The 13740-nt window shown below is 43.4% G+C and overlaps 1 protein-coding gene across 9 annotated transcripts in view; it reads right to left on the bottom strand.

Annotated features, from left to right (window-relative positions):
* Positions 1-10922, bottom strand: part of ccdc18 (coiled-coil domain containing 18) — a 32769-nt gene extending 21847 nt beyond the window's left edge. For 2 of the 9 annotated variants that reach the window (XR_016482451.1, XM_021612919.3), the window contains exons 1-7: positions 10246-10922; positions 9845-10046; positions 9473-9628; positions 9275-9384; positions 9003-9131; positions 8649-8745; positions 8438-8559 (exon numbers count right to left, since the gene is read on the bottom strand). Coding sequence is in view for 7 of the 9 variants with exons in the window: in XM_021612919.3 (XP_021468594.2) it covers positions 8438-8559; positions 8649-8745; positions 9003-9131; positions 9275-9384; positions 9473-9628; positions 9845-10046; positions 10246-10349 (920 nt within the window). In the remaining 2 variants the exon portion in view is untranslated. The remainder of the gene's footprint in view (positions 1-8437; positions 8560-8648; positions 8746-9002; positions 9132-9274; positions 9385-9472; positions 9629-9844; positions 10047-10245) is intronic. The other 7 variants (XR_016482450.1, XM_021612918.3, XM_090181979.1 and 4 more) reach the window with 5 other exon arrangements.
* Positions 10923-13740: the final 2818 nt, after the last annotated feature.

The raw sequence follows: 13740 nt of genomic DNA, 5'->3' as shown, positions 1-13740 counted from the left end.
CCGCACCAATGCGCCGGAGGAAACACTGTGCACCTGGCCACCTTGGTTAGCGCACACTACATTGCTAAGAATGACAGAAATGACACTTTGAATATGGTAATTCATATTAATTAAAACCTCTACAGGATCGATGGGTCCCCTGCGGGACGGTTGTGCTTACATATGCTAATCACATTAGCCTGAAGATGTAAGTAACAAGAACATCTCCCAGGACATATACATATCTGATAGTGACAGAAAGCTGACATTCTTGTTAATCTAACTGTACTGCCCAAATAACAGTCACTATTACAGTGAAAAGATACCATGCTATTGTTTGAGAGTGCACAGTTATGAACTTGAAAATGAATTAATAAACCAATTAGCCACATTTAGTCAGTCTTGAAACAACATTTTGAACAGAAATGCAACGATCAGTCTAAAACGTTGCATATACAGTTGAAGTCAGAAGTTTACATACACCTTAGCCAAGTACATTTAAAAATCTATTGTTTTCACAATTCCTGACATTTAATCCCAATAAAAAATCCATGTCTTAGGATCACCACAATATTTTTATAATGTGAAATGTCAGAATAATAGTAGACAGAATTATTTATTTCAGCTTTTATTTCTTTCATCACATTCCCAGTGGGTCAGAAGTTTACATACTCAATTAGTATTTGGTAGCATTGCCTTTCAATTGTTTAACTTGGGTGAAACGTTTCAGGTAGCCTTCCACAAGCTTCTCACAATAAGTTGGGTGAATTTTGGCCCATTCCTCCTGACAGAAATGGTGTAACTGAGTCAGGTTTGTAGGCTTCCTTGCTCACACACGCCTTTTCAGTTCAGCCCACACATTTTCTATAGGGTTGAGGTCAGGGCTTTGTGATGGCCACTCCAATACCTTGACTTTGTTGTCCCTAAGCCATTTTGCCACAACTTTAGAAGAATGCTTGGGGTCATTGTCAATTTGGAAAACCCATTTGAAACCAAGCTTGAACTTCCTGACTGAAGTCTTGAGATGTTGCTTCAATTTATCCACATCATTTCCTTCCCTCATGATGCCATCCATTTTGTGAAATGCACCAGTCCCTCCTGCAGCAAAGCACCCCCACAACATGATGCTGCCACCTCCATGCTTCACTGTTGGGATGGTGTTCATCAGCTTGCAAGCCTCCCCACTTTTCCTTCAAACATAACGCTGGTCATCATGGCCAAACAGTTCTATTTTTGTTTCATCAGACCAGAGGACATTTCTCCAAAAAAGTACAATCTTTGTCCCCATATGCAGTTGCAAACCGTAGTCTGGCTATTTTATGGCGGTTTTGGAGCAGTGGCTTCTTCCTTGCTGAGTGGCCTTTCACGTTATGTCGATATAAGACTCGTTTAACTGTGGATTATAGATATTTTTGTACCCGTTTCCTCCATCATCTTCACATGGTTTATTGCGGTTGTTCTGGGATTGATTTACACTTTTCGAACAAAAGTATGTTCATCTCTAGGAGACAGAACGTGTCTCCTTCCTGAGCGGTATGACAACTGCGTGGTCCCATGATGTTATTACTTGCGTACTATTGTTTGTACAGATGAACGTGGTACCTTCAGGTGTTTGGAAATTGCTCCCAAGGATGAACCAGACACTGAGTTTGAAGGTAAGCCTTGAAATATATCTACAGGTAAACCTACAATTGACTCAAATTATGTCAATTAGCCTATCAGAAGCTTCTAAAGCCATGACATTTTCTGGAATTTTCCAAGCTGTTTAAAGACACAGTCAACTTAGCGTATGTAAACTTCTGACCCACTGGAATTGTGATACAGTGAATTATAAGTGAAATAAACTGTCAGTAAACAATTGTTGGAAAGATTACTTGTGTCATGCACAAAGTAGATGTCCTAACCGACTTGCCAAAACTATAGCTTGTTAACAAGAAATTTGTGGAGTGGTTAATAAACTAGTTTTAATGACTCCAACCTAAGTGTATGTAAACTTCTGACTTCAACTGCACACTACAGTTCAAAAGTTTGGGGTCACTTACACGTTTCTTTGTTTTTGAAAGAAAATCAAATTTTTTGTCCATTAAAATAATGATCACAAATACAGTTGATCACAATTGATCACAAATACAGTTGATCACAATTGATCACAAATACAGTGTAGACATTGTTAATGTTGTAAATCACTATTGTAGCTGGAAACGGCTGACTTTTAATGGAATGTCTACATAGGCGGACAGAGGCCCATTATCAGCAACCATCACTCCTGTGTTCCATTGGCACGTTGTGTTAGCTAATCCAAATGTATAATTTTAAAGGGCTACTTGATCATTATAAAACCCTTTTGCAATTATGTTAGCACAGCTGAAAACTGTTGTTCTGATTAAAGAAGCAATAAAACTGGCCTTCTTTCGACATGTTGAGTATCTGAAGCATCAGCATTTGTGGGTTCAATTACAGGCTCAAAATGGCCAGAAACAAAGACCATTCCTCTGAAACTTGTCAGTCTATTCTTCTTCTGAGAAATTAAGGCTATTCCATGCAAGAAATTGCCAAGAAACTGAATATCTCATACAACGCTATGTACTACTCCCTTCACAGAACAGCACAAACTGGCTCTAACCAGAATAGAAAGAGTGGGAGGCCTCTGTGCACAACTGAGTAAGAGGATAAGTACATTAGAGTGTCTAGTTTGAGAAATAGACGCCTCACAAGTCCTTAACTGGCATCTTCATTAAATAGTACCCGCAGAACACCCGTCTCAACGTCAACAGTGAAGAGGCGACTCCGGGATGCTGGCCTTCTAGGCAGAGTTGCAAAGAAAAAGCCTTATCTCAGACTGGCCAATAAAACAAAAATATTAAGATGGGAAAAGAACAGACACAGGAAGATTGGAAAAAAGTGTTATGGACAGATTAATCTAAGTTTGTGATGTTCGGATCGCAAAGAACAACATTCGTGAGATGCAGAAAAAATGAAAAGATGCTAGAGGACTGCTTGACGCCATCTGTCAAGCATGGTGGAGACAATGTGATGGTCTGGGGGTGCTTTGTTGGTGGTAAAGTGGGAGATTTGTACAGGGTAAAAGGGATCTTGAAGAAGGAAGGCTATCACTCCATTTTGCAACACCATGCCATACCCTGTGGACGGCGCTTAATTGGAGCCAATTTCCTCCAACAACAGGACAATGACCAAAAGCACAGCTCCAAACTATGCAATAACTATTTAGGGAAGAAGCAGTCAGCTGGTATTCTGTCTATGGCCTGTACAGTCACTGGATTGCAACCCTATTGATCTGTAATTGCTGCAAATTGAGGATTCTTTGACAAAAGCCAAATTTGAAGGACACAATTAATATTTCAAGTAAAAATCATTATTTATAACCTTGTCAACATCTTGACAATATTTCCTATTCATGTTGCAACTCATTTCATGTATGTTTTCAAGTGACCCAAACTTTTGAATGGTAGTGTACACTGCTGCCATCTAGTGGCCAACATCTAAATTGCTGGCATAAGTCATTATGGCCTTTCGTTTCTTTTCTTTATATTATCTTTTAACATATATAATATGTTATATTCTCCTACATTAATTTAACATTTCCACAAACGTCAAAATGTTTCCTTTCAAATGATATCAAGAATATGCATATCCTTGCTTCAGGTCCTGAGCTACCGACAGTTAGATTTGGGTATGTCATTTTAGGCGAAAACTGAAAAAGGGGGAGGTTCCTTTAGAGGTTTTAACAGAACATGTAAATCGAGGATACAACGATATGCAGGCTTTCTTACCGAATTCTGAGCCAACAAGACGAGTAACAAACAGCAAAATCACTCACCTATGTCAATCTACTTTAGTAGAAAAGTTTAGGCTACCTATTCTATTGGTCAGCTTGTCAAGAAAGAAATAGCCTATTCCAAACAGACTTTGGGACAGTCGTGGGACGATAGATCCCAAATTCAAACAACCAAGGCTACATTTTGAAAAAATACAATGAAAAAAGCAATGAGTCTGATCCAACAGATCAGAAAGTTTAGCTTAAAATGTTGATAAACTATTATTTCTTCACATTGTATGCGCAGCAAAGCTCACAAGGCAGTAGGCTACACACAAATCTTCGTTCCATAATGCATTTAGAGGGAACACAGTTGTCAAAAGGGCATTGCACGCGAGCGGTATCATGTGACAAGAGATGAAATTTAGAAAGAGTGGATATCTAATAGGCTACTTTGAAGCGAGGCAAAAAATGCCTCATAGCATGCATTAAAACGTTCAGGTTTCAAACCATTTTTTAAATATTTCTTTAACCTTTATTTAACTAGGCAAATTCTTGGCCTAACCCGGCCAAACCCTAACCTGGACTATGCTGGGCCAATTGTGGGCCAATTGTGCGCTGCCCTATGAGACTCCCAATCACGACCCGGTTGTGATACAGCCTGGAATCAAACCAGGGTCTGTAGTGAAGCTTCTAGCACTGAGATGCAATGCCTTAGACCGCTGCGCCACTCGGGACCCCAATTAGGTGTATGTTTTCAAAATGCATACCAACTCCAGCTCATTGCAATGGTGTGTGACAGCCTGCCTTAACGTAGCCGTTCGATGGCGCGTTCAAAACAACTGGGAACTTGGAAATCTCAGACTTCCGACTTCAGTGCGTTCAAGGCAACTGGGAACTGGGGGGGGGGGGGGGGGGGGGGGGTGCTCTGATTGGGAAAATATTGGCCGCCTCGCTTCGCGTTCCAAGGAAACTATGCAGTATTTTGTTTTTTGTACGTGTTATTTATTACGTTGGTACCCAAGGTAATCTTAGGTTTTATTACATACAGTCGGGAGAAACTACTGGATATAAGAGCAACGTCAACTCACCATCATTACGACCAGGAATACGACTTTCCCCGAAGCGGATCCTGTGTTTTGCCCACCACCCGGGACAATAGATCGGATCCCAGCCGGCAAATCAAAACAACGACCCCGTAAAAGGGGCAGACGAAGCGGTCTTCTGGTCGGGCTCCGGAGATGGGCACATCGCGCACCGCTCCTGAGCATACTACTCGCCAATGTCCAGTCTCTTGACAACAAGATTGATGAAATCCGAGCAAGGGTAGCTTTCCAGAGAGACATAAGAGACTGTAAGGTTCTTTGCTTCACAGAAACATGGATCACTCAAGACACGCTATCGGAGTCGGTACAGCCAGTTGGTTTCTTTACGCATCGCACCAACAGAAACAAACATCTTTCTGGTAAGAAAAGGGGTGGGGGGGTATGCCATATGATTAACAGAGACGTGGTGTGATGATAACAACATACAGGAACTCAAGTCCTTCTGTTCACCTGACTTAGAATTCCTCACAATCAAATGTCGACCGCATTATCTACCAAGAGAATTCTCTTCGATTATAATCACAGCCGCATCTATCCATCCCCCAAGCAGACACATCGATGGCCCTGAACAAACTTTATTTGACTCTATGTAAACTGGAAACCACATATCCTGAGGCTGCATTCATTGTAGCTGGTGATTTTAACAAGGCTAATCTGAAAACAAGACTCTCTAAATTCTATCAGCATATCGATTGTGCTACCAGGGCTGGTAAAACCCTGGATCATTGTTATTCTAACTTCCGCGACACACATAAGGCCCTCCCCCCGCTCTCCTTTCGGAAAAGCTGACCACGACTCCATTTTGTTACTTCCAGCCTACAGACAGAAACTAAAACTAGAAGCTCCCGCGCTCAGGTCTTGTCAACGCTAGTCCGACTAATCTGATTCCACGCGTCATGATTGCTTCGATCACGTGGATTGGGATATGTTCCGCAATTCAATGGCTCAGACACAAGAGGTATGTGGCAGGGTCTACAGTCAATCACGGATTACAAAAAGAAAACCAGCCCCGTCGCGGACTACGATGTCTTGCTCCCAGACAGACTAAACAACTTCTTTGCTCGCTTTGATGACAATACAGTGCCACTGACACGGTCCGTTACCAAAACCTGCGGGCTCTCCTTCACTGCAACCGACGTGAGTGAAAGATTTAAACGTGTTAACCCTCGCTCGCAAGGCTGCAGGCCCAGACGGCATCCCCAGCCGAATCCTCAGAACATGCGCAGACCAGCTGGCTGGTGTGTTTACGGACATATTCAATCAATCCTTATTCCAGTCTGCTGTCCCCACATGCTTCAAGAGGGCCACCATTGTTCCTGTTCCCAAGAAAGCTAAGGTAACTGAGCTAAACGACTACCGCCCCGTAGCACTCACTTCCGTCATCATGAAGTGCTTTGAGAGACTAGTCAAGGACCATATCACCTCCACCCTACCTGACACCCTAGACCCACTCCAATTTGCTTACCGTCCCAATAGGTCCACAGACGATGCAATCTCAACCAAACTGCACACTGCCCTAACCCATCTGGACAAGAGGAATACCTATGTGAGAATGCTGTTCATCGACTACAGCTCAGCATTTAACACCATAGTACCCTCCAAACTCGTCATCAAGCTCGAGACCCTGGGTCTCGACCCCGCTCTGTGCAACTGGGTACTGGACTTCCTGACGGGCCGCCCCCAGGAGGTGAGGGTAGGTAACAACATCTCCACCCCGCTGATCCTCAACACTGGGGCCCCATAAGGGTGCGTTCTGAGCCCTCTCCTGTACTCCCTGTTCTCCATTGGTGCGGCTGGCTTCCGGGTTGGATGCGCGCTGTGTTAAGAAGCAGTACGGCTGGTTGGGTTGTGTATCGGAAGACGCATGACATTCAACCTTCGTCTCTCCCGAGCCCATACGGGTGTTGTAGCAATGAGACAAGATAGTAGCTACTACAACAATTGGATACCACGAAATTGGGGAGAAAAAGGGGTAAAATAAAAAACAAAAAAATAAAAAAAGACGAGACGGCCTACAGGGAGGAGGTGAGGGCCCTCGGAGTGTGGTGTCAGGAAAATAACCTCACGCTCAACGTCAACAAAACAAAGGAGATGATCATGGACTTAAGGAAACAGCAGAGGGAGCACCCCCCTATCCACATTGACGGGACAGTAGTGGAGAGGGTAGAACGTTTTTAGTTCCTCGGCGTACACATCATGGACAAACAATTGGTCCACCCACACAGACAGTGTGGTGAAGAAAGCGCAGCAGCACCTCTTCAACCTCAGGAGGCTGAAGAAATTTGGTTTGTCACCAAAAGCACTCACACGTTTACAGATGCACAATCGAGAGTATCCTGTCGGGCTGTATCACCGCCTGGTACGACAACTGCTCCACCCACATCCGTAAGGCTCTCCAGAGGGTAGTGAGGTCTACACAACTCATCACCGGGGGCAAACTACCTGCTCTCCAGGACACCTACACCACCCGATGTCACGAGCCACTGCCTGTTCACCCCGCTATCATCCAGAAAGCGAGGTCAGTGCATCAAAGCAGGGACTGAGAGACTGAAAAACAGCTTCTATCTCAAGGCAATCTGACTGTTAGACAGCCACCACTAACATTGAGTGACTGCTGCCAACATACTGACTCGACTCCAGCCACTTTAATAATGGAAAAATTTATGTAAAAAATGTATCACTAGCCACTTTAAACAATGCCACTTAATATAATGTTTACATACCCTACATTACTCATCTCATTTGTATATACTGTACTCTATACCACCTACTGCATCTTGCCATCTTTATGTAATACATGTATCACTAGCCACTTTAAACAATGCCACTTTTATATGTTTACATACCCTACATTACTCATCTCATATGTATATACTGTACTCGATACCATCTACTGCATCTTGCCCATGCCGTTCTGTGCCATCACTCATTCATATATCTTTATGTACATATTCTTCATCCCTTTACACTTGTGTGTATAAGGTAGCTGTTGTGAAAAATTGTTAGGTTAGATTACTCGTTGGTTATTACTGCATTGTCAGAACTAGAAGCACAAGCATAATTCCACTTTTACATTATGGGGTATTGTGTGTAGGCCAAAATCTCAATTTAACACCACAAACCGTATAGCTAGCTACTCAACTCCGTGATGATCAGGGCTTTAAATTAACTTGCGTTCACCAGCCACTTACGTCAGGTAGATACTAACATCTATCACCGACTCAGATTTTTTCACCAATCAAAAGATTTTTGTTCGGCTTAATTACACCAACAAAACAGATGCGCATGCTTTGTAATGTTTCTAAAACTAATGTATAACTAGTAAGAAGTAGTGGTAAATTGAAACAAAAAGGCAGAAATACTTAGAAAACAGCTACTGCAGTATTTATTTTGCTCTAAATACGATCATACGTAATTATTTTTATTCACAAATGCGAGTGAACTGCGTGCACTGTGGAGCCCTGGCCACCCACTAACGTGGCAGGTGAAGTAGACATATTACCCACCAATGTCCAACTCTACCCGCATTTGGCAGGTGGTAATTTTAGGCCCTGTTGATGATAATGCCCACACCCACCTGATGGTTTGGCCTTGCTCCTCTCGCGCTCTCTCCAACACGGTACACTTGCTCTCCAGCTCCTCTCTCTCTCGGTCACACACGATGAGACTCTCCTTCAGTTTGCTCTCGCTCTCCATGACCTTGGAAACACAGTCGAGCCATAAGGTCAAAGGGTCGGTCACTACTCACTATTTCCTATGCTGAACTAAGTAAGGGTTCAATGAGTTACCTTCTTCAGCTTAATGGAAATATTTGTCTTGTAGTCTTTGAAAGCGTCTGTGAGTTTCTCCGCATTGCGAAGGGCTTGGTTCCTTTGTTGCTCCGCTCTGTAAGAAACGAGACAGCTCAGTACATTGTCGTTATTTCACACTAAAAGACATTGTTATGCCTGTGAATGAGCAACAAGTGTCAGTGTTTTCCTTAGTTGGATTGTTGCCTATGTCCGGGTACAAAGGACCTGAAGGAACCTCCTAGAATGCCAGCAACAAAATCAATTGAGAACAATAGGGGACAAATTATCTTAGATGGGGAGAATCAAAGCTAAAACAAATTAATGCAAGGGGAAACAAGTGCCAAGTGTTACCGTTTTCCTTGTCTGGTTGTGTCGGTAAGCTCTGTTCTGAGCATGCTCAGTTCGTCTCTGAGTTCAGCTACCTGTCTGTCACTTTGGGTTGCTGCCTGCTGGCTCTGCTCTGCCTTCAACTCTGCAGTCCTAAATCAACAACAAGTCAACAACAACATCCAATTCAGTTCTATTTTAATTCTGAAAAAGATATTGGAAAATACAAATTCAGTGAGACTTAATTACAATCTTACATTTAAAGACACAGCAATAAAAAAAATATGCCTACTGACCGGAGTTCTTTGGCCTGGGCCTCCACCTCAGCCTCCAAGCCCAGGATCTGCTCCCTCATGACGGTCACACTGGAGGTCTTAGCCCCTACTGTGGAGCCCAGGAGACGGGCCTGAAGAAAGAGCAATACACCGACCATTTAGCATCTCTCCTAGTGAATGTCAATGATCTTTACATGCAGGGTTGTTCTCACTTAGTACCTTGGTTTTAGAGCTGGCCAGTTCAATCTGGGTCGCCTCCAGGTCACTGATGAGCTGTCTGTTCTCCAGAGCCAGGGAGGCGTTCTCCTGACGCAGGCAGCCTAGCTTCTTCCTGAGGGGGGCAACCTCCATCTCCACTGCCCTAGACGAGGAGCACTGATGGATACAGAGGTATAGACAGGTTAAGACATGAACCACAAACCCAACACACACACAAACATCAAAGACAAGAAACACACTCAACTCAGATTATCAAGCAAACAGACAAAGTCTGTGACATTATAGCTACAGAGTTAGTGTACAAATGACCACACACATACAGTAACATAGACCAGTCCATCTGTAAATAAAGTGGCTGTCTCTCTCTCTCACCCTGGAGTCAGTACTGGGTAGGCTTTCACAGGCCTGTCTCTCAGCTGTCCTACTTCTGTGGAGGGGTCTCTCAAGACTTGGGTTGTCAGGTGGAGGATGTGCGACATCAGGCCGCTGTAGGTCCTCTAGGGACAGAAGACCTGGCAACCCATGTACTAAACTCCTCTCAGACCGCTCACTGTGACTCTCATGTCCTGAGTGACTTGGAGGATGGCAAAAAGGCATGTCAAAGTAAGTGCTACACCTGTTGGACTTTCAGTGGACCTAACAGTCTGTTAGTCAATTGGGTTATGTGCGTGAGGAAGTTGCATTGACTTGCACCTACCTGTGACTAAAGTGGGGAAATCAAGTTAGCCATGTAACGTTATATTGACACCTAGAAGCAAGTTAGCGTCGCTTACCTTAATTGTTCTCCCAAACTTTGCAAACTAATCTCCGTCAATCGCAATTGATTCCTTAAACTGGCCACATCTTCGACAATATCCTCGTCGTTGTTGTTAAACATTGGTGGCTGTCATTTGCACACGCTAACGTTAGCTAGCTAGCTAACATCAACAACTCGCGTAGCCAGTTTATCAATCAACAGGTTGCTAGGGTTATTTGTTAGCTAGCTAGTTAGCTAACTGAAGATGTATAGCAACTATGTGCTGTGGTACTCTGGAAAAAGTTACTTCGCTAGTGGAATAGGAACATACGCGGTAATCTTTGAAAAGGTTCATAAAGTTTAAACATCGTTTACTGCTTGGCAGTTCAATCGCTCACTGCCAAAAATGTAAACATCGCTCAGCATCGCGTCATTCGATTGGACGAGAGGGAACTGTGTGAAAAGTGATTGGTTTCACGAAGAGGTCGTGAACTGCAAACGCCGCGAATGGTGGCGCGTTTTGGCTGACCAATTCAAAAGCATATGCATCCCGGTCTCCTAGAATTTTCCTTTCTGTCTGTGTTGGTTTCTGTTACACCTGGCAAATTCTTATTCATCTCAATTTGTGGAGCAGAAATATGCAGAATGACGAAATAAAGTGGATAATAATAAAAAAAAATATGATGCATAGATATGTTTACTTTTGATTCATGTAGTTGACAACAACATGAGTCATAGCTGAATAAATTCACTTCAAAATGTGAGACTGACCCTCAGACATCTTAATAAATAGAGAAAACGTTTCTCACAGGAACCTTTTGACACAAGTCATCATTGATAGCCCAATCATAAAAATTAAATTTACTTTGAAAGTAATTTAAGAGGAAGGAAAGAAACGCCATATATACAGTTTAATACAATATTCAATTGAATGCGCCAATATGCCACAATGTATGAGTGCCATTTCACATACATATGTTTCTATCACGTGTGGCTTCATTCGTTAGACATGCAATATACAGCTTGATTCCATGAATCGACTACCTACAGTGCCTTCAGAAAGTATTTACATACTTTGACCTTTTTCCACATTTTGTGGTGTTACAACCTGAATTTAAATGGATTATATTGAGTTTGTCACTAGCCTATACAAAATATCCCATAATATCAAAGTGGAATTATGTTTTTCGATATTTATACAAATTAATTAAAAATGAAAAGCTGAAATGTCTTGAGTCAATAAGTATTCAACTTCGTTGTTATGGCAAGCCTAAGTTCAGTAGTGAAAATGTGCATGTACCCCACGCATACAATTATTTGTAATTGTATTGAATCAATACACCCAGTCACTACAAAGATAGGCGTCCTTCCTAACTCAGTTGCCGGAGAGGAAGGAAACTGCTCAGGGATTTCACCATGAGGACAATGGTGACTTTAAAACAGTTACAGAGTTTAATGTCTGTGATAAGAGAACTGAGGATGGCTCAACAACATTGTAGTTTCTCTACAATAATAACCTACTTGACAGAGTGAAAAGAAGCAAGCCTGTACAGAATACAAATATTCCAAAACATGCATCCTGTTTGCGGCAAGGCACTAAAGAAACACTACAAAAAATATTGAAAAACAGATTAGTGTCCCTGCTTCCCAAAACACTTGAGCGAACTGTCTATAATAAACTGTTGTTATCTCTCTCAGAATGATATTCTTGACTCTAACCAGTCAGGCTTCAAGACGGCTCACTCAACTGAGACAGCTCTGCTTTGTGACGTAGGTTCTCCGCTCTGCCAAAGCTGATTCTCTCTCTCTGTTCTCATCCTCCTAGATCTATCCACTGCCTCGACACCGTGAACCATCAGATCCTCCTCTCCACCCTCTCAAGACCTGGCGTGTCAGGCTCTGCACACTCCTGGATTGCATTCTACCTGGCAGGTCGCTCCTACCAGGTGATGTGGAGAGGATCTATCTGCACCACATGCTCTCACTATTGAGGTCCCCCAAGACTCGGTTCTCGGCCCTCTCCTCTTTTCTCTATACACCAAGTCACTCGGCTCAGTCCTATCCTCACATGGTCGCTCCTATCATTGCTATGCAGATTACTCTCAACTATTCAGACCCTTTACCAAGTACTTTGTTGAAGCACCTTTGGCAGCAGCTACAGCCTTAGGTATGACGCTACAAGCTTGGCACACCTGTATTTGGGGAGTTTCTCCCATTCCTCTCTGCAGATCCTCAAGCCTTGTCGGTTGGATGGGGAGTGTCGCTGAACAGTTATTTTCAGGTCTCTCCAGAGATGTTCAATCCTGACTAGTCTCCCAGTCCCTGCCCCTGAAAAACATCCCCACAGCATGATGCTTCCACCACCATGCTTAACCATAGAGATTGTGCAGGTTTCCTCCAGACGTGACGCTTCGCATTCAGGCAAAATAGTTCAATCTTGGTTTCATCAGACCAGAGAATTTTGTTTCTTGTGGTTTGTGTCCTTTAGGTGCCCTTTGGCAAACTCCAAGCGGGCTGTCATGTGCCTTTTACTGAGGAGTGGTTTCCGTCTGGCCACTCTACCATAAAGGCCTGATTGGTGGAGTGCTTCAGAGATGGTTGTCCTTCTGGAAGGTTCTCCCATCTCCACAGAAGAACTTTGAAGCGCTGTCAGATTGACCATTGGGTTCTTTGTTACCTCCCTGACCAAGGCCCTTCTCTACCGATTGCTCAGTTTGGTCGGGAGGCCAGCTCTAGGAAGAGTATTGGTGGTTCCAAACTTCTTCCATTAAAGAATGGTGGAGGCTACTGTGCTCTTGGGGACCTTCAATGCTGCAGGAATATGTTGGTACCCTTGCCCAGATCTGTGCCTCAACACAATCCTGTCTCGGAGCTCTGCAGACGATTCCTTCGACCTCATGGCTTTGTTTTTGCTCTGACATGCACTTCTTCTTCGGTGGGGTTTATCGGCGGTTGGCATCCAACATTATGGTGCATTACCGCCACCTACTGTACTGGAGTGTGAGCCAGAGACAGGGAGAAACTAAATTCTACCTGCCAGCCCCGTTGCTCTTAAAAAAGATAACATATTTGAGACTCTAATGACGTTCTACTCAATATACTATTTAAACTAATTTCCCGTATTCCCTTCTCCCTCATACTAGATCTCAGCCTCTCTCTTTCCCTCTGATACTGTCCACACTGTATCAATACATGCTCCACGGTCTCGATTTCCTGGCAATAATCACACTTTCCCGTTGGATGCTTTCCTATCACATTTAACGTCGTATTCAACCAGCTGTGTCGCACCCTTAATCTTGTAAAATTAGCCTCCTCTCTTCTGTCCCTTCCTGCCATCCTCCCCTCCCTGACTTTCCTCTGTACTTGAAATAAATGCCTGCTCTGAGTATCTCTATTCCACTGCTCCTGCCATCTCTGCACCGTCACTGTCCATATCAGGCTTTTCCCTCTGCCTTGCTCATTGAAACTATGACATCAACATTCCCACTTCTAAGTGCTTGTTTAGCCAGTACGTCAACTGCCTCGTTCCCCT

The sequence above is a fragment of the Oncorhynchus mykiss genome, chromosome 8 (assembly GCF_057628025.1).
Source record: "Oncorhynchus mykiss isolate SJ-2025 chromosome 8, ASM5762802v1, whole genome shotgun sequence".
Classification (NCBI taxonomy): domain Eukaryota; kingdom Metazoa; phylum Chordata; class Actinopteri; order Salmoniformes; family Salmonidae; genus Oncorhynchus; species Oncorhynchus mykiss.
Note: the sequence above shows the minus strand (reverse complement) of the source record. Positions and strands in the feature narration are given on the sequence as shown.